Source organism: Limulus polyphemus, unplaced genomic scaffold, assembly GCF_000517525.1.
Source record: "Limulus polyphemus unplaced genomic scaffold, Limulus_polyphemus-2.1.2 Scaffold341, whole genome shotgun sequence".
In the NCBI taxonomy this organism is placed as follows: domain Eukaryota; kingdom Metazoa; phylum Arthropoda; class Merostomata; order Xiphosura; family Limulidae; genus Limulus; species Limulus polyphemus.
Window position 1 is genome coordinate 414933 of NW_013665951.1, and position 21138 is coordinate 436070.

Here is a 21138-nt window from a genome sequence, read left to right on the forward strand (position 1 = left end):
GACATAAATTCATGAAATAGTAGTTCAATAAAATTTTGAATGTGATTCAACAAATGCAATAACATGGCCTTTCACCCGTGACCCATCTGGAAAGGGTTAAAACCTGTAACAAACTAATTACTTATCTGAAGAGCTAGTTATCTGATATTTTAACATTAGCTGATACATTCATCAATGGTATTAAATTGTTTCCATTTTCAAGTTGGTTTTAGATCAGTTTCTTTTTAATGTTTTAACTAATTTTTTTTTGTAAATTGCTAATATACCAAATTTCTTGTGTGTGTCATTACTGCTGGTTACACGACCCTAATAAAACGTGTCGCTTGAAACAAATAGACTTGGAGAAAAAAAATCCTGTATAGAACTTTTCAGTGTGGTGATATGCATAAACATCTTATAAATAGATCTCATCAATTTGATGATATGTATAAACCTCATTTATAGAATTTATCAATTTGATATGTATAAACATCCAGTATAGATCTTGTCAGTTTGGTGATGTGTATAAACATCCTGTATAGAACATGTTAGTTTGGTGATATATATATATAAACATCTTGTATAAAACTTGTCAGTTTGGTCATATGTGTTATATGAAACTTGTTAATGATTAATTCTGTTGATTATATAATTTCAGATCCAATTCACTGCCAAGGAAGACTTGGCTGGTTCTAGTGATCCAGCTATCCAGATTCTTCTGGACCATCTGACACCAGACATATCAGAAGCTGAATTTTTAACTTTAATAAAAAATTTGGGCCATCAAGATATGGGTAACATTTCTATCATGTCCTGCCTTGATCCACTTGCCGAAATACCTTCCTCATCTCAGGACAACCATGCGTAAATTATGTTTTCAGTTTATAGAACTTTTTATAGATCGCCAATTTAAAAATACATCTCGAGAGTTTTAAAGTCTTTGATAATTGTATCCCTTTCCTTATTTCTGAAGTTGTCTGTAAACTACAGTATTTTATTTTTTAATTCCAGTACATATTTTGGTAGATAAGTAATAGTAATGGCAATGTATACGTTGTGATAAATAATTCAGTAGTTACACACGTCTGACCTTTCTGTGATACAGTTGTGTATTTGTTTGAACCTCACAGTAGTTGCATAATTTATAATTTTTCATTTTGTTATGCCACAAATGTTAAATGACAAGATCAGCATAAATGGACCTGTACGGGTGAGATTATAGAATGTATAAAACAAAATCACATTGTCAAATATTTCCTTTGAGTTTTCCTTGTGTGCTTGTTTCGGATCATTTTTCTCTTACTTTGCATGAATTCTTGTCAATATTTCTTTCCCTCTTGTTGATACTTGTGGCTTTACTTCATTTATTGGGAAGCTTGTTTCTCTTCCTATGGATGTGGCTATGTAAATCGCAAGTCTTTTGTGTATTCTTGGCATTTTGTGCTAAGGAAGCTTGTAGGTGTTGAACAAGAGTACTGAACTCACTCGGTCTGGCATGGCCAGGTGGTTAGGGTGCTCGACTCGCAATCTGCGGGTCGTGAGTTCGAATCCCCGTCACACCAAACATGCTCGCCTTTTCAGCCGTGGGGGCATTATAATGTGACAGTCAATCCCACTATGTTTTGGTAAAAGAGAGTAGCCCAAGAGTTGGTTGTGGGTGGTGATGACTAGCTGCCTTCTCTGTAGTCTTTCACTGCTAAATTAGGGATGGCTTGCGCAGATAGCCCTGGTGTAGCTTTGCGCGAAGTCCATAACAAACTGAACTCACTCTGTAAACTTGTTCCAGCTTTGTCTATTTCTCTTGTTCTAATAAATCTTTATATAATTATATGTAGCCTAGTCTTGTTTCCTCAGTTTGCCCTTATCCAGGGTTACTAATGATGGATGGAATTCTACAAATTTCAGTGACAAATGGTAAATTGAATGATAGATTGAGCTTCATATTTGTTTTTATTTTCATCTAATTGTTTTAAATTATTTACAGGGTTCCTGTCAGTGGTCCCCCTATTTCTGAAGTAGAAAGTCCTTTCAGGTAAGTATTTTTCATAGTCTTACTTTTCATCCCTTCTCTTTTGCTTGAAATCTGTGTTGGCTTAGCCCTCTTGTATTTTTGATTAAGTCTGTTTTCAAAGTACCCTTTTTCTTGAAATAAATTTGTGTTGGTTTAGTCCAAGTGTTCCTGACTTAAGTTTTAAAAGTACCATTTTTCTGGTTGGGATAGTTTTTTTTTTGTATTTCTGACTTTCTTAAATCTGTTTGGAAGGACTTTGTCCTTAAAATATATTTGCTCATGCTTTCTTGTATTTCTACGAGATCTTAGGGTCCTTATTATTTCTCCAATGATTTGTATTTTGTTAAGGATGGCCTTCAATTCAAGAAGGGTTTGTAATTAAACTCTCTATACTGTTTAATTATTTTAGGTGGCTTCTTTGGGTTCTCTCTACTTTGCTCCCAGCCCCCTCATCTACTTCTTTTCAGTTAGGTCTCTCTACTACCCTTGTTCTTCCTATTGTCTTTCAGCTAGTATTGGAAACCACTGAATGTTACTTTAGTGTATCTTCATCCACAAACACTGCGTGTTTCAATTTTTTAGGATGGCCATAAAAATGACTTTAAAATCAACAAGGATATCAAGAAAAACAACATTTTAACACCTAAAAAATTGTTTGTATTTCGCGCAAAGCGACACGAGGGCTATCTGTAGTAGCTGTCCCTAATTTAGCAGTGTAAGACTAGACGGAAGGCAGCTAGTCATCACCACCCACCGCCAACTCTTGGGCTACTATTTTACCAACGAATAGTGGGATTAACTGTCACATTATAATGCCCCCACAGCTGAAAGGACAAGCATGTTTGGTGGGATGGGGATTTGAACCCACGACCCACAGATTGCGAGTCAAGTGCCCTAACAGCCTGGCCATGTCATTATGATACATATTTAAAATGTTGTTTATTCCTGACTAAGCTTGTCATCAGTTACATTTCTCTACTCGTTGCAAGACGGAAGGTTTGAAAAAAACTTTGTTAACATGTCTTATTGAATGAGAGAATTAAAAGCACCAAGAAATGAGGTTCAAAGAAAGAAAGAACATAAAATATCAATGAATTAAACATGGCATAAACAGGTGATAAAAGCATTGATGATACAGCACACTAAATACACCAAGATAATATGGTCATGATGATTTAAAATATTAAAATACATATAAATTAATTCCTGCCATTTTATTTAATAATGGTTTTAATTCTTTAATTAGGATAATTTTCTTAATTTTATGTTTGCTTGTTTTTTTTTACACACAAACTTTCACGAAAATATCAAATACATAAAGTGATAATGTACTATTAACTTGGCATCTAATTTGTGCACATTTTCACCAATATAACATTTATGACAATCTGAACATTGTCTTATATATAACATTTATGACAATCTCAACATTCTGTCTTATATATAACATTTATAACAATCTGAACATTGTCTTATATATAACATTTATGACAATCTCAACATTCTGTCTTATATATAACATTTATAACAATCTGAACATTGTCTTATATATAACATTTATGACAATCTCAACATTCTGTCTTATATATAACATTTATGACAATCTGAACATTCCATTTTATGTATTACTTTTTATTAAAATCATAATCTTGTTTACTTGTCTTGACAAAAAAAAGTTTTTGTGTATGCACTTTAGATTGTAAGGTGTGCACACATTTTTGGGACAGATAAAACTGAGTATTGGTATAATAGATTATATACGAGTGCACATTAAACTAAAACTATCTGTAAAATTTCAGATTTAATATACCTAGATTTTGACATATTATTAGCAGTTTTTAGAAACTTAGCACTAATCTTTACATGATGTTTCAAACTTAATCTATCATCAGTAATAACTCCCAGGTAATTTATTTAATATAAATATTTTACATTTTTTATCTCCAGGCAACTTGTATGTATATTTTATTTCTCAGAGTCATGTAAGTGGTTTTATTAGAATTAATTGTAATTTTTTTGCTAGCATTAGTTTATCTGTATTAAATATTCTCCTATTAACTATTGGTTGTAAATACATTTAATTATTATTAATTATAAATAAGTTAGTATCATCAACACACAGTCTAATGCTAAATGACTAGCATTTACTCAGTTATTTATACTAGCAGAAATGCTGCCCTATGGGCGACTGTTTGAACTAATAGCTACTAATCATAGTATTCATACCTCCTTGAAAAAAATTTAGAAGTGAACATTTTCTGAAAAAGGATTTTTTTTCTGGGAAGTACTGTATGGGAAAGTGTTTGGATTGTTTTCTTTAATATTATGCAACTCATTCATCAAAATGATTCAATCTACTGAGCTCAAAATTTTCATAAATCTTACTGATATAAACTGTAATGTTTTCATATATTAAAAGTGCTACCCTTTATTGAAAAAATGATAATTTATTTAAGAACTTCAGTTTCTCAGTGTTACGTTTAAAAATTACATCAATAAAGATATAATCAAACACTCGCGTACAGTCCTAGTGAAAGTCGTGTTCTTGTTGTGAGGAAAATACTTTTATTTCAAGTTGTGTTCTATTATAAAGAAATGGTTGTTGCACATACCACAGTTATTTTTCTAACTGTCTGAATCTTGAATACCCAAAGTGTGAAGTTTTTGTGGATTTTTGTTTGTGGTGCCATTCAGTAGATGGTGCAAGAGTTTTGGTTGAATACATAGATACTGACATACACACTACATTCATTATAGTAAGATAAATAAGAAATTAAAGAGGTCCTAAGGTAGATTCTTGTCAATGTCAGCTATATATCAAACACAAAATAACATACCTGAATTTACGTAACTAAACATTTTTATCTAAATAATTCATTAAATTATTAGCATGTACTGGATATTAGGGAGACTATTGTTATGATGGTTGTTATTTCATCAATGCAAAGTTGTTTCATCTCAACATTTCCAACCTTCAGCTCTACAGAAGATTGTTGTTCAGAAATTAAAACAGTAAATATTTATCCAAAAGAATCTATTCTAATCCTATTTTAGGACTTAAATATATAAAAATGCTTTATACTTCCAGCAAAAGAATTAGAAAAGATATGGTGAAGTATTCTATTCATAAGGGGGGATAGGAAGTGGCATCACACGAATCTAACAGAATGTGTGTATCAAGATCTACCAGTGTTCAGAAAAAACTTTAAAGCCTGTATTGTAGAGGTTACACTATCAAACATGAGATACACATTGCCCCTGTTAATGATTTCACATCTCATGAAAAAAATGTGGACACAATAAGAGATTATACTGCTCTAAGACCTAAATGAACCATCTATCTTTGCTTTCAAAATTTGAGTAAAAACTATCTATGAAAGAGATTAAATACAACAAGGTTAGCAAAATTTACTATATGCAAGACTGGTAAAACAGTTGAAATTACAAACAGGAGAACAGAGGAGGTTAACACCAATGATAAAGAATCTTGTGTATAATGTGGGACTTCAAGGCACTTGTAACATCAAGGCACTTGTGACATCCCAAAAAGAGATACAGCATAAGAATGTTTGAGTATCAAAAATTTCAATACCTGTACTGTTTCTTTTGTCCTCAAATGGGGATAGAATAGTTAAATTTTTCAGTTATTTGCTCTATATTTTAAAAACTCCATTTTAGAAGAATATACAATTATAACCATACTGTTGAGCACAGGGGAAAAATAAAGATTTCAGAATAATGAGCTAAGTAGTGTCACAGTTTTATTTTAAGATCAGCATTAAATCTTTGGCAGTAAAAAGAGGACAGAAGTTTTGTACAATTAACGGAAATAATCTCATGAGTAAAATGTTTTTTCTTTCTTGATTTTATACTCGTGTTGGTAAACAAACCATTCACTAAGACAAGTGGAATAGAATTAGAGGATGTTTTTTCAAAGACACTTTTCTTTACAAAACATTTGATAGGCCAGCAGAATCTCAACCATTCTTCTTTGAAACTGAAGAAGTCTGTGGTTTGTCTGATCGTACAGAACCAGCAACACTTAGTGATTTTGATGATCACCAGTTGGAAGTCCAAGAGATGCCACATCAATTTGAGGATGTGGAAATTGTAGAAGATTCCACTTCAGAAGATGAGGTAATAGCATTTGACCATTAACATGATTCTTCTAGTTTAGTTCTGTGTTTACTGATTTTCATGTTGTTTCAGTTATCAAAGTTCAAAGTGCATATCAAATTGTGGTTTGGAAGTTTTGGATTTTTCTTTGTATATATTTAGGTTCTTTGCTTTTCATTAAAACCTTTGTATTTTTCATTGTTCTACAGACCAGTATCTCTCAGGAGAATGATTCCGTTTCAACATTACCTGATCTTGAAAGTCACCTTTATCTGTGTGAAACAACAACGAGGCCATGTATAGTCAAACTCCACTATGAAGGAGTAAGTATGAAGTCCTAGATGTGACTTATTAGCTATAACAAAGAGTAACTAAAGGATTAAAAACTGGCTGTATTATATGTGCTCTTAGATTTTTTTTTTTTTATAGCAAACTTATGGTAAAGTCCTTTGGCATTTTCCACCTTGGGGAAATACTTTTACATTCACATTTTGTATAACTCAGGTATATTCTAACACCAACATTTTATGTCTTTAAGATATCTAGAAACTTGAACATGTGTTAAACCACAAAGAATTCTTTAAATACTCAGTACTTATAGAAAATTATTCCATTAAGAGTGTGGAAATCAGTTTTTTATTTTGGGTTGGATGTTCATTCTAAAGCAGGCCAGTTGTGTTCTGGTGGTTAGCATGCTGAACTGTGAATATGAGCATCCACAGTTTACAGTTTTTGCCACAAAAAATATGCTTCCACACTTTTGGGCTATGGTTGCATTATAAGAGTGATGGTTAAATCCCACTCTTTCATTAGAGTAACCCAAAAGTTAACAGTGGATGTTTCAACCTTAATATTGAATGAACAGACTAGAGTGAAGGCAGCTAGTCAACAACATCTGTGTGTCAACCTTAATATTGAATGAACAGACTAGAGTGAAGGCAGCTAGTCAACCCACACAGATGTTGTGGACCAGCTGCCTTCACTCTAGTCTGTTCATTCAGTATTAAGGTTGACACACAGATGTTGTGGACTAGCTGCCTTCACTCTAGTCTTGTTCATTCAATATTAAGGTTGACACACAGATGTTGTTGACTAGCTGCCTGCACTCTAGTCTGTTCATTCAATATTAAGGTTGATTGTGTGCAATTAGTCCTTTTTATTGATTTGTGCAAATTTTAAAACCAAAACCAAACTAGTAGTAAAGAAGTACATCATTGAGTGTATGAACATAAACCATGCATTACAAAACCAGCTTTGTGCAGCAGGATAAGTACGCTGCCAAACAGAATTAGAACTTATCAAATCCTGGGATTTCAGGTGGAAAGTAATAATGGGAAGATTTCATTAAATAAATAGAAGCAATGTAGTGTTAGAAATCATTATAACTTGTTGACGTTTTGTTGCATTCTTCTTTACTTTTCTAAGTTCTTATAATTTTAAAGACAATGCTCAGTAATAAAGTAAAAGAAAATAAATAAAAGAGAATACTTACAGTATTCAGTTACTGTGATGTTAAGTGTCTGTTAGTTAACTTAATGTAAATATGATTTATATTTATGGGTTAGGAGAAGTCTATGTCCTCTTGTGGTAAAAGAAACTCACATTGTTGCACAGTATTTATAGGATTGTCTCCTGTCTCTTTACACATGACAAGTCTTTAAAAAAGTATCACCAATTTAACAAAAGATTGTGTAAAAATATTATCATCACACGAGACATGTAGAAAGACAGGAATTTGAGTAGCAATGGCTGTGTATGTGTACTACTCTGATGTCTCTACACACGACACCTATTTATGATATATACTTTTGTGTGGTAAGATGGTGTTCATAATAATATTCCAGTTAAAAATATTGTATTTTTAAGCATATTAATATATTATACTGTATAGAAACCATTGACTGTTATTGTACAGAACCAATATGCATTTAGTGTAGCTTGTATTTAATAAATTCTAAGAACTTTTAAGCTTCAGTAAAGAAGAATGTGTAACAATACATCAACCACACAATGTGTAACAATACATCAACCACACAAGGTGTAACAATACATCAACCACACTATATCTTCTATATCCAGTGCCGGACAAGACCGTTCGCTCAGTACAAGACTTTTTAGGCAGGCAGGGATATGACAGACACAGTAATGGTTGAGATGCTATTGACATTATCAATGTTATGTGCAGTTGGTAAATATCATTATCATTCTGCATTCCAATTTTAAGCAACTCGTAAAATGCAATGCAACCTATAGTAGGTAAGTCTAAAGCAATAAAGTAAGAGCCAGTACTTTTAACTGAGATAAGAGCCTGGTTAAAGGATGATTTGTTACTTTGTCTTGCCATGATTTTAAAATCTCTAAAAACTGAAATAATCAAACTTGCATTTCTCTCTTTAAAAGACTTTAGAAAATGCTGGTGTGCAGTACAAGTTATACCAGTGAAGTTTTGAGAAAACTCAAGATGTTCCTGCACAAAGGAAATTTGAAAAATGGCTAAAGATTTGTAAGAAATATGTTGAAATGAAGCATGGACTTTATAAGAAAAAAAAAAAATGTTAGTAATTCATTTTTTGAATTTCATCACTTTATATTTGTTCATAAGTTATTATTTCATGCAGGTCATATTATGATAATAAAGCTCACAACATTAGAGTTTGCACGAGAATTCTTAAATAAATTATATTTGGAGTTTTTCAGGAAGAACAAACTGTGTACGAGAAGTTGAAGGCCAGATAAATAAAAGTAACATTAGAACCTAACAGCAGCATTCTCTTTGTCAAAGGGTTTTTGGGCTGTTTTGACATTATATGTACATAAATTAAGATGTTTGAAGACCAAATTCTGACTTAAAGTGTCTAAAATTTGTATATTACTGTTGATAATGAATTTGATTGAAATTGGAATTATTCCGTGAACGTCGTTGATCTGCTCGTCTCAAAGACCACATAAGTAAATCAGTAATGGAAGTTACGTAGTTTTTTTATGACAGAGCTTAAACGTTTTTTTTTAATATTGCTTTCATTGTTTTATGACAGTTTGTGTTAATTTTTAGTTGGTGTATGTACAGTTGGTACTTGAAATATATAACCAATATTTTTGTCATTATTTTACGCCAGATTCATTAAAAATCTTTTTTTTTATACTGTTTACACTTTTTTAAAACAGTTATAAGTACATTTAAGTAATACTGTTACATCATTTAGCAATACATTTAATGCCACAGTACAAAGATTGCTTTCAAAGTTAAAAAAAAAAAACTGCTGAAGTTGTAATATGGTTTTATTTGCAGTTCATTTATAAATTACAAAAAGATTTAGCTTGATACACAAAAAAAGACAAAGTGCGTCTGTGTATATATTTACATATACAAATTTTTTTTCTTCTTTAATACGGAAATGTGTCTTAATTTTCAAAGTTTGAAATTTATTAAAAACTGATAAGTCTGTTTTAAAAAGGTTGAAACACATTAATTGCCAAAATGACCTTATTTTAATTATTAACTTATTATAAATTTCAAATGGATTTCAAATTCTTAAATCTACCTAGCAGTATGCTTCCATCATTAAATCTGAAAGAAGTATTGCTATTTATTTAACATTGTTAGGTGTATTTAATAGCTTGACCAACTAGAATCACTGTCTGAATGGTTAATTTTGTACACTGTTTTCAATGTTGAAATAATTATAATATTATAAACATCCATGCATGTTCTGTTTGAATCCCATAATATTAGAAATTATTATAACTTGGTGGTATATTATATATTCTTTTCAGTTTCATAAGTTCTTATCATTTCAAAGACAGTGGTCAACCATATTATTTTTTTAATAGCAAAATGGTAGAATTGATTTTATTGAAATTAATATAACAATACATCGTAAAAGAAAAACAAGATAATGAGAGAATATCTTATATCAAGATTTTTTTCTTTAGCAGACATTGCAAAAAGAATTATAAATTGTTTTGTTTTCTTCATATTACTGTCTCATCTGTTAATTATTTTTAACTTGGACATACTAGTTTAGGTGGTTTTTGAAGTATTAGTTTGTATTTGTATTACTTTTTAAAGTATTTCATATTTTTATAGACCAAAAAAAATAACCATTGTATTTATCATCTAAAAACTAATTACTTGGAGAACTTATAAAGGCCTGTCTCTTTCTAAACTTTGATTAAACTATTATGATTGTATTCAGCCTAAGCTGGAAACAGAAACACAAATGGATTTAAAGTTAATTCCTTAATTGACTTGCAAGGTATGAATTTTTTGGAGAGTTGATAGTAAAGGTATTGATTTGACTTCAGATTGTTACCCTATTAGGGTCAGTTTATCCTGTGTTACTGTGTATTTAAAAAAAATGTTATTGAAAAAGAAAGATACAAAAATGAAAATGTTTATATATATATTTAAATTTTGTGTTTTAAACATTTGAGTATGGACCACAAAAGCAGATCTTTATTTATTTATGTAAACACATATAAATAAAATCAAAATTTGGCATTCAGGTATTTTGAAAATTACCTGTTTTTAATTACTAGATAGCATTGCAAGTAACTGAATCTTTTACATTGACTAGTAAATGTAATATTTCTATTGATTTTAAAGCTTCAAACAACTTGCGAACAAGGTTTATAACTCCACACAGACCAAAAATTGTAACACCTGTGTACATTATAATTCTCTGTCAATATATAATGACTGATCTTTTAACTTGTCTAGTGTTGGACACAATTGTTAAAAGGCAAGTTTATAGTAACATGCTGAGTTGAATTGTAATTTTAAAACAACATTTTCGTATCAGATTAAAACATCTAAAGTTTCAGTAACTGCTCATTTTTGTGAGTATTTATATTATGTAGAAAGAAATGAACAGTTTCTTTCATATCAGTGTTGATAAATAAATATTTTTGAGTTTTTTTTTGTTGTGTGTGTGTGTGTGCATACATTTCATATGTTTTCTTAACCATTACATATCACTTAATTAATCTATTTCGTACTATAATAGTTGTTTCTTGTGAAATTTCCGATATAAATAGTGCCTATACCACAACTATGATGAGCCCTGGTATTGGGTGAAAAGGCCTTTTTGGCACTGGTCGTGTGGTTGACATATTCTTACAGAATCGAGGAAAATAAAGACCATTGTACATTTCACAAATACGTCATTTATCACTACTATGGCTTTGCCCATAAAGGTATCGTTACGTATATACCGGAACAGCTTGAAAACGAGCACAAATATGCTTAACCGAAAAAAAATGGTTGGGAACTTTGACATTCATCTTGAGACAAGAGGGGAGGAGCTCAAGTTGGTGAGAACTCCCTGGATATGCTTTTAAACATCTGTTTATTTCTAAGGTTTTTCATGGCTATTTAGTTTTTCCTACGTTTTTCACAAACCTGTAAAACTTTGCAGTTTTTTTCAAGATAAAATTGTTTTTTTAATTTGATACGTATTCTTGGATAGCTCAGTGTTAAAGCACTAACCTTGTTTGTCAAGGATCCTGAAGTCACTTTTCACTTACTGATTTTTCACACAAAATATTCAGTATTAATTATTACAGTATAATAATATTACTATTTCACTGGTTCTTAATGGACTTCTGTAATTGTAAGTCTGTGATTTGGTCTTTGTACCAAAAATATAGTATGGTGTTCATACTTGTGGCAAGAGGCTTTATAAATGAACACCGACATGGACAGCTTGCACTCTTGGATAGCTCATTGGTAGAGAATTAATCTTGTTGGACAGTGTTACCAGTCCCTGACTCACTTTAGTATTATTACTGTAGTCCAAGACAGCGAAGCTGGCTGTTCTGTAGTATTATTACTGTAGTCCCAGACAGCCAAGCTGGCTATTCTTTAGTATTATTACTGTAGTCCCCTACAGTAATAATGCTACAGAACAGCCAGCTTCGCTGTCTTAATAATACTAAAGAATAGCCAGCTTGGCTGTCTGGGATAATAATACCAAACAATAGCCAGCTTGGCTGTCTGAGACTACAGCTTGGCTGTCTGGGACTACACTGGCTATTGTTTGGTATTATTATTGTAATTCCAGACAGCCAAGTTGGCTATTGTTTGATATTATTACTGTAGTTCCAGACAGCCAAGCTGGCTATTGTTTGGTATTATTATTGTAATTCCAGACAGCCAAGTTGGCTATTGTTTGATATTATTACTGTAGTTCCAGACAGCCAAGCTGGCTATTGTTTGGTATTATCATTATTATTGTAGTCCCAGACAGTCAAGCTGGCTATTGTTTGGTATTATTATTGTAGTCCCAGACAGCCAAACTGGCTAATGTTTGATACTGTTATTGTATTCTTAGACAGCCAAGCTGAATGTTGTATGGTATTACTGTAGTTCCCAACAGCCAAACTAATTATTCTTTGGTATTATTTCATTTGCCTATAAAAAAAATGGCCTTGCTTCTATCATAAAGGGATTTGTCCCAAAACATAAAGGCACCAATGATCCTAGTTTTCCAAGGTAATCTTAAATTGTATTCATTTTTTAAATTATCATGCTCAATTATATTTATTTTTATTTGGATTTTAGAATGTGCCTGGAGCAAATCACCATGTAACCTGTAAGTAGAAAGTTTTATTCTAGTTCAGTAAAGAAGATGCTCTCGAATAAGTTTCGTTTTAGGCCATCAATTATCGCAATGTTGACATTTTATCAACATGCAATTAAACCCTATGAAAATGTAAAATTAAGTTAGGGAACAGCAGTGGAAACGAGTTATATGTGCAAATATCTATGCATGTATATAGGCAATTACTGCTGTGGCCACACTGCATTAGAAATGATGAAGTGTACAGCTTGATTAATAGGACCAGTATACAAATATATGGCCTCAAGTTGTCAACATGAAAGACAGAAAATGCACTTTCCTATTTGTTCTAAATGTCACGAAGTGCTGTACACAAATTATCATACCTTTAGCATCAGTGGTATCATGGGTATAAATCTCTTATTTCTAGTGTTGTAAGTCATTACACCAATTCCTTTTTTTTTTCAAGGTATTACTAAATAGCCTGCATGCTGAATGAAAAAAAAGAGGAAAAAATATGTATTTTTGTTCTTCCATATAAATTTTGAGATTAAATATACATAATTTATGTAAATTATGTGTACTTTTTACAAGAGTAATTAATTGAAAGTACATTATACACTTTGTTTTCTAAAGTGACATCCTACATTTTGTAACTTCCATTCTTTGTATATTTCTCATTATACTTTTATGTCTCTCTCACAAGTATAACATTTCTAATCTGATGTTACATCACTGTGAGACTTGATTATTTTACTGGCCTAATACAGAATTAATATGCTGTTGACTTCTGATTTAAGTAATTATTAGTCTTATAAGGTCGTGTCCCACCATCTTAGACATTCTACACCCAAAGAGTCATGCAACACAATAAAGTACCAATATTGTTTAATGAACCATTAATAATATATAGCAAAGCCCATCTACAGATGGTAACACTATTCTTCACAATTAAATTATCTGTGGAAAATCTAGCAAATGAATCCAAAGTGGTTTCATAGTCAAATGTATTTTATGTTACTGAAATATAGTGTAATATTTGTGTTGTCAATGTTTTAAAAAAAAACACTAGTTATACCCCTTTTTCATATCAATGGTAACTTACAAAATATATGTAGTTTAACAACCTTTTAATTACTTATTTTACATTATATGACAATTTAAATAATAATATATAGATATATACATGGACTATAATTCCTAGAACTATTTTAAATTAAAACTTTTATTTTTAAAATTTAGTAACTTGGTGTATACCCTTAGATGTGCCATTAACCAAAATGTTTGAACTTGCAATAAGAAAGATTAAGTTCTATTCATAAAAAAATATTTTTATTACTACATTAAAGCTACTGAACCACAAAAAAATTAATTAAAATTTTACAATAACTCAAGAGCTGGTGGTACAATTGAATAATTCAAAAAAATTATAAACTGTGACAACAAAATTTAAATAGAAACTGATTAACCACGTTTTTTTCAATTGTAGTTTAAAAAAAGATTACTAACTGTGCAGTTATAGTTACTTTTTTTGACATACAAATTATTTTTAACTTCAGTTAAAAAGTACTTACATTTGGCTAGAGCCCTTTTTTTTTAGGTTTTAGTTATTTTAAACATTTTTCTTATTTGAATTCTTTACACCATAATTTATCAAATAAGCATTTTCAAGTTGTTTTTAATATTGGCTTCCATTATAATGAAAATATAATTTTATCTACAATATTTATCAATGAGTAGAATACTTTCTAAAGAAGTTCTTTTGTCAAAAAAACAAAGCAGACACAATGATAAACATTATCAAGAGTCACTGGTTTAAATATTTTAAAATGATACTGCTCTCACTAGGAACAAACGTATCAGTTGTATCGTTTTGGATAAAGTGATCAAATGATACCAATTTTAAAGCAGTGTCTTTCAAACAAAAAGTCCCTAAATAGACAAAATTTAAGTACAAAGCTTGTTTTTGTGACAGAGTGTACACTTTATTACATACATGTAATAATTTTATTCTCACTGAAACTAAATTAAAGTAATTTCATCATTTACTGACTAAGTTTATTTTATATTGGTTTCACAACACAGTGAAGTGATTTTCAGAGTATAAAGTTGAGTTTCTGATGTCTCTTGACATCAGGGAAATATTTAAATCCAAGCTTAAACTGTTACCTCTGTTTCAATATAATGTCCCCAATTTTAGATTAAATATACCTGGTCACTTTAGTTTTGAGTAATTACATGTATTTTTCCATACTATATAGCAAATGTGCCAAATTGTATATGTGCTATCACTTTGAAGAGGCAGAACAAATATAATCAGAACGAATACTATTTATGAATTTTTATCATTATTAAGATGACCTTTTTCATGATTATAGTTTCTTAACAAAGTCTCAACAGCACCACATGAAAGCATAATACACAAAAAAAGGCCTTTCATGAAATGTTAGAGTGTGTCAGTGTAATGTTATGAACACACTGTCTATAATATAATACCTTTTTTTTAAAAAAAAAATCTATCTCATCTGAAATGGAATAGTCAATCTGCAGGTAACAACAAAAACTATAAATATAGCATATAATATTTTTTACCTTGAGCCACTAGTTTAGCAATAAACAATGCAGTAATACTAGTAATTTTTAACTTCTCATTAATAAGAGGATTATATGTGATTTTCCAGCAATATCAAGTATTTCAATAACACTATTAGTGTCAAGTGATAAGCTACCACTGAGTTTCGTACATTGTCAGATTAGATGCAATACAATGCAAAAACTTACATTTTGGAAAACAAATTATGATTAAATGACACACAATTTGAAATTATAAAGGAAAGAATTAAGTATACGACCCCCAATAAAAATTTGTTCTCAGATTTTTCTCATTCATAAAATACACATTCAGTGATGAAAATATGTCTAATTGTATAGTGTTATTTGCAGGAAAATATTTAGTCAACAACAAGTAACAAATAGAAAAATGATCAAATATGGTAAGTACACAAACAAATTCACTTTGAAAGTGAGAATTCCAAGATGAAATGAAAATTAAAAGAATAAGATTAAAACTGAGATTCAAGAATAAGAGCAAAGTAAATAAATAGAACTAACTACGAACACAAAATAGCAAAGGTTAGCTTAGATGAAATTTATATATATATTAATTTTTTGTCATAATTAAATAAAACTGGTTTTAATGAAAATTTCTTTACCACTGAAAATATACAGGTCCTTATAGAGTACTTTCTCAGTTAACTATCACTACATATTACAATAATCTACCAATAAATGATTAATCCACATGCTCAGTTAAAGTTTTAACTGTCAATAGGTATATGTATTTAACATATATTCTGATGTGTAATTGAAAAAGCAAAATACATAACTGCTTTAACTAGAAGACAGCATTCTTCTTATAACTTCTTTTTTATGTGGCTATGATAATGACTTACTGGGAATTTCTAAAACATCGTGACTAGAGAAACGAGTATTTTATTTAAAAGAAAAAACAATAACAGAATTTCAATAGGTTAACAAAGCTTTTTTATGTAAATAATCTAACTCTTTTAAAGAAGATGAAAATATATTTAATTTCTTTTAAATAAAACAAATCTAAGCAAAAATCATTTCATTTTGAGATGCTATATAAAAATCAAGATATTTATATGATGTAATAGTGAACTATTAAACAAATAATTCATACAACATTTTTACTATTGGTTAACTTCCAGTATTAAGCATATCACTAATTCCACTATTTGAATAAAGTTAAAGTTAGCACCCAAAATGGGTAATTTACAAAACATTACGTTATTTTACTAGCTGAAAGTATGTGACAAAGTAATCTTTAATGTTTAGAGAGAGTAATGATTTATTAACATGATTTTTTTGTAATTTGGAGAGTGTAATGATTTATTAACATTACTTTTTATTCTTTAGAGAGAGTAATGATTTATTAACATCACTTTTTTATTCTTTAGAGAGAGTAATGATTTATTAATGTTACTTTTTTATAATTTAGAGTGTAATGGTTTATTAACATTAGATTTTTATTCTTTAAAGAGTTTAATGATTTATTAACATTTAGTTTTTTATGATTTAAAAAGTAATGATTTGTTAACATTTAGGTTTTTATTCTTTAGAGAGCATAATAATTTATTAACATCACTTTTTTATTCTTTAGAGAGAGTAATGGTTTATTGACATTAGTTTTTTATTCTTTATGGAGCATAATAATTTATTAATATTACTTTTTATGATTTAGAGAGTGTAATGATTTATTGACATTTAGTTTTTTATGCTCCATAATCTCAACTTTAATATTATACATTTCTTATGATTATCAAGTATTATGGTTTTTGGTAACATTACAAGTTTACAGATATCAGGCAACAAATATTTTTTAAATATATTTAACTTACACCCCTCATAACCTTCTTTTTTTAATTTCATAATCATGCTGTTTTTTTAGGATATCCAATATATTGTATTAAACATTACAAAATAGGTACACTTCAGGCTTTATAGGAGAAACTGGGTAACAAAGATTAAACTTTCACAAACTTAACCAAAGCAACTTCTGGAACTACAATTGCTCATTAACAGGTATTCATTAGGAAGTTTAGCCTAAATATCTGAAGGGAGGGAATTGTTCTAGTCGTCTTGCATGCAGTTTGCTAAAAGGTTAACATCAGTTCAAGGGTGAAAACATCAAGTGACTTTCTGTTTATTTACAGTCATGGCTCTTGATAAAGCTACAGACACAATGTCATGATTAATAGCTTAAAAGTAAACAAAAATAATAAGTAAAAGTGATAGGAAGTTCCAGCAGTAAGATTTTTTGATAAGTAAAAGCACCTTCTGTAAATAGGATTATCATTACAAAGAGATACGCTATCTTATTATCAAACATTGGACAGTGTGGTATCACTCACTAGTAGTCTTAATTACAAGTATTCATGGCACATAGTACAAAAAAGAAATAAACAAAATCTAAAGGTTTATGTCAACAGTTCAAGAATTTTGCTTGTTACAATCTTTGACAACCCAAACTATTAACTCACTAATATTTATCTTGTTAAAGACATAATCACCATATTCCACTTGTCCAGTCAGAGTTTAAAGTTGGAAAGTGACTCCTTAAAATTTCTGTGACAAAGACAGACAGACTTACTGGGGTTGACATTAGAGTGTACAGTGGAGATGGAGTATTGAAACATTCTAATTGCATGCAAGTAATAGTGGTTGATCAGTCCATTTTGATAAAAAAAGTTTTAATTGGGAAAATTGAAATCACATAAGTTTATGAATACTGAGTGAATAAAACTTGGAAAACTGAAATCCTAAGATCACATGGTGACTAAGTTAAATTGATGGTGAATGAAGAGAAGTTATGCAGTACATACAAGGGTTGATTATAAGACAAAACTTATACACATTCTAAAATAAAATAATCAATATACAAGAAGTTTAATATGAACTATGACGATGCATGCAGACAACTGGTTAATATGGGTGAAACTTGACAATTAGTAACCATTAAGAAATATATTAACATTACAATTGCTTATACACAACTTGTAATTTGGTGAAACGTAACAATTAGCAATGAAGGCACACTCCAAGCTTTTGTTACACTGAAGATACCATGATGTTTGAAAAAGTAGCAATACACTACACAAAAAGTTAGAAAGAAGGGTCTGATAATGAGGCTTGAATACTTGGATTGTAATTATCATTATAAAGAAAATAAGGGTGGTTTTAAGCTCCATCTGTGGTGTGTGATTACTAACCACAGAAGAATGTTCATGAAGATTCCATACTAAGGCTTACAGAACCTCATGAAAAGTTGAGTTCAAAAATATAGAGCTAATCTGGATTCTGTAAATTGTCATTGTCTTGTCCGCTTCTGTAGCAGCAGAACATTCACCACAACGAAATCACGGATTTCTGTAGCAGCAGAACATTCACCACAACGAAATCACGGATTTCTGTAGCAGCAGAACATTCACCACAACGAAATCATGGATTTTTGTAGCAGCAGAACATTCCCCACAACTAAATCACGAGGTTCTGTAGCAGCAGAACATTCCCCACAACTAAATCACAGAGTTCTGTAGCAGCAGAACATTCCCCACAACTAAATCACGGATTTCTGTAGCAGCAGAACATTCACCACAACTAAATCACAGAGTTTTGTAGCAGCAGAACATTCCTCACAACTAAATCACGGATTTCTGTAGCAGCAGAACAGATCCCATAAATTGAAACAAGGAGCTCTGTAGCAGCAGGGATTATCCTGGAGAGTCAGTAAGGTTAAAACATGCAGGTTAGAATTTTTAAAGTTCGTGCAAATTAATGTCTTCTACATAGAATGACAAACACAAAGACTTCAATATGATAACTTACATATGACTAACACAAACCTGCACAATATACATGAATAACACAAGTCTGGTTTGTGGTGAAACTTACAAAGACTTGAACGTGGTTGATACAATAACTGACTTGAACATAGTTGATACAATAACTGTAGGAATGTGGATCACAGATAAAATCACTACAACTGTCAGCTGACACATTTGGGAAAACTTGGACAACATAAAACAGGGAGTTACGGTGACACCTGTCAGAAGGGACACAAAAGAGTGAAAATTATTTGTTACAAAAATATTATAAGCAAATACATTATTTTTGCTTATTGTAAAAAGTTATGGATGTATAACAACATCAAGCAACATAAAACCTGGTACTACACGAAATTTTGAAATGCTTACAAGATATTTACCCATAAACAACTAGAATTACTTATTTGCACCTGAAGTTAAATAGCAAAATAAAATCTGTGATACTATGCAAATTATCAAGATCGTACATGGCTTAATCTGTTAGTACAATGCTAATTATCGATCATTAAATATGATGATGTCTAGTACTTTAACTGCCAAAGTATGAGAATTACTGAATATACTTTGATTGTTCACAAGCATGTTAAGATTTTGTAAGGTTTTGAAACAAGTTGAACTGAATAAAGTTTCAATCTTAACAATATCACAGAATTTACTTTTCTGTTTGTTTTTTTTTTCTAAATGAAAATTTTCAACTAAATGCCAATACATTTTGTAATGATAATAATAAAAAAAAGAATTCCAAAATGTGCCGATGTTGACATGGCATTTTTTAAATTAAACCGTTTAAAATATTCAAAAGTGAATCTGGATTTCTATATAATTTGGAAGTGTGAATATAACACTTTTCATTCATTGAATATGTATTTGATTGGGATCATTTAAGCAGATCAAGATTGTGAGGAATAAACCTCACTATAAAGGTACCTAAGATTATTTTGTTACAATGAATAAAATGATGAAAAAAAAATAGTTACATGTCAAAATAATTACGTAAAGGATGAAACATTACACACTATAAAAGCAAAATGGATCATACAATTAACCATTGAATCTGTTTTTTTAGAAAAATTTTACCTTTCCGAATTGCTTCTGTCTCTTGGTATCAAAAGAATTTGAATGATGATATGAATAATTTAGTCCCTTGCACACCTTTCCTTAAAAAGAAAAAAATAGTATTAGTTATGCCTAAGATCTATAAATTAGGCCTGTTTAAGAAGTATATTTCTTTCCAACAGGTGTGTTAAATTGCACACATGGATGGATCAATTATCTGAAAATCAAAAAACAGTACTTTTAAAAGGTGTTTAACTTTTTAGTTGTTAGAGATCCAATGAAATTCACCTTAAGAGATACATTTAAAACCCTGTAGTTCCCAAAATAAATGAAATAGGAATTTTAACTTTAATTTTACCATCTTTGAAATATCAAAAACTATTTTTAATATATTTTATTTTATTTTACAAATATAACTGCCTCAAAATATAAGTTTAAAATAAAAACTTTATAAGTATTAATCATTAAAGTACAATAGACTAACCAATTATGAAAGAAAGCCAAGTCCAAAAAAACACTGTATACTATGGTAGTTTTAAGGAATCCCGTTATCTATTGGTAACCAAAAGGAAAAGACCAAAAAATACAAGACCAGGTTTCTCACAGTAGGATGAATTGTATTTGATGATTATGTGTTTTTCGTATATTCATTAAACATTAAAGTGACATATATTACTGTAGGTACTGAATGTGCAACATATTACAGAAGGTACGTACTACGACGTGTATCTACCTGAAATGTGTCAAGGTATGTCTGTGAATTGACAGCATCAGTATAACTGAATGTGCAACATATTACAGAAGGTACGTACTACGACGTGTATCTACATGAAATGTGTCAAGTTTGTATTAAAACGTACAAGTCTGTTTTACCTAAAAAACAGATGTGTTATAAAAGTATTTGTTGTCAAGGTATGTCTGTGAGTTGACAGCATCAGTATAACTGAATGTGCAACATATTACAGAAGGTACGTACTACGACGTGTATCTACATGAAATGTGTCCAGGT

General features: G+C 30.3%; 2 protein-coding genes across 3 annotated transcripts in view; one reads left to right on the plus strand and one right to left on the minus strand.

Annotated features, from left to right (window-relative positions):
• The window catches only part of LOC106457518, an 18638-nt gene extending 10048 nt beyond the window's left edge, over positions 1-8590 (plus strand). For both annotated transcript variants that reach the window (XM_013916944.2, XM_022383484.1), the window contains exons 5-9: positions 638-843; positions 1964-2011; positions 5956-6127; positions 6316-6429; positions 8507-8590. In XM_013916944.2, the coding sequence (XP_013772398.1) occupies positions 638-843; positions 1964-2011; positions 5956-6127; positions 6316-6429; positions 8507-8548 (582 nt within the window). In that variant the 3' untranslated portion in view covers positions 8549-8590. The remainder of the gene's footprint in view (positions 1-637; positions 844-1963; positions 2012-5955; positions 6128-6315; positions 6430-8506) is intronic.
• An 8299-nt stretch (positions 8591-16889) lies between these two features.
• LOC106457513 overlaps positions 16890-21138 on the minus strand; it is a 69246-nt gene continuing 64997 nt past the window's right edge. Inside the window, exons 14-15 of the mRNA XM_022383496.1 lie at positions 20151-20230; positions 16890-19291 (exon numbers count right to left, since the gene is read on the minus strand). Coding sequence (XP_022239204.1) covers positions 20179-20230 — 52 coding nt within the window. The 3' untranslated portion in view covers positions 16890-19291; positions 20151-20178. The remainder of the gene's footprint in view (positions 19292-20150; positions 20231-21138) is intronic.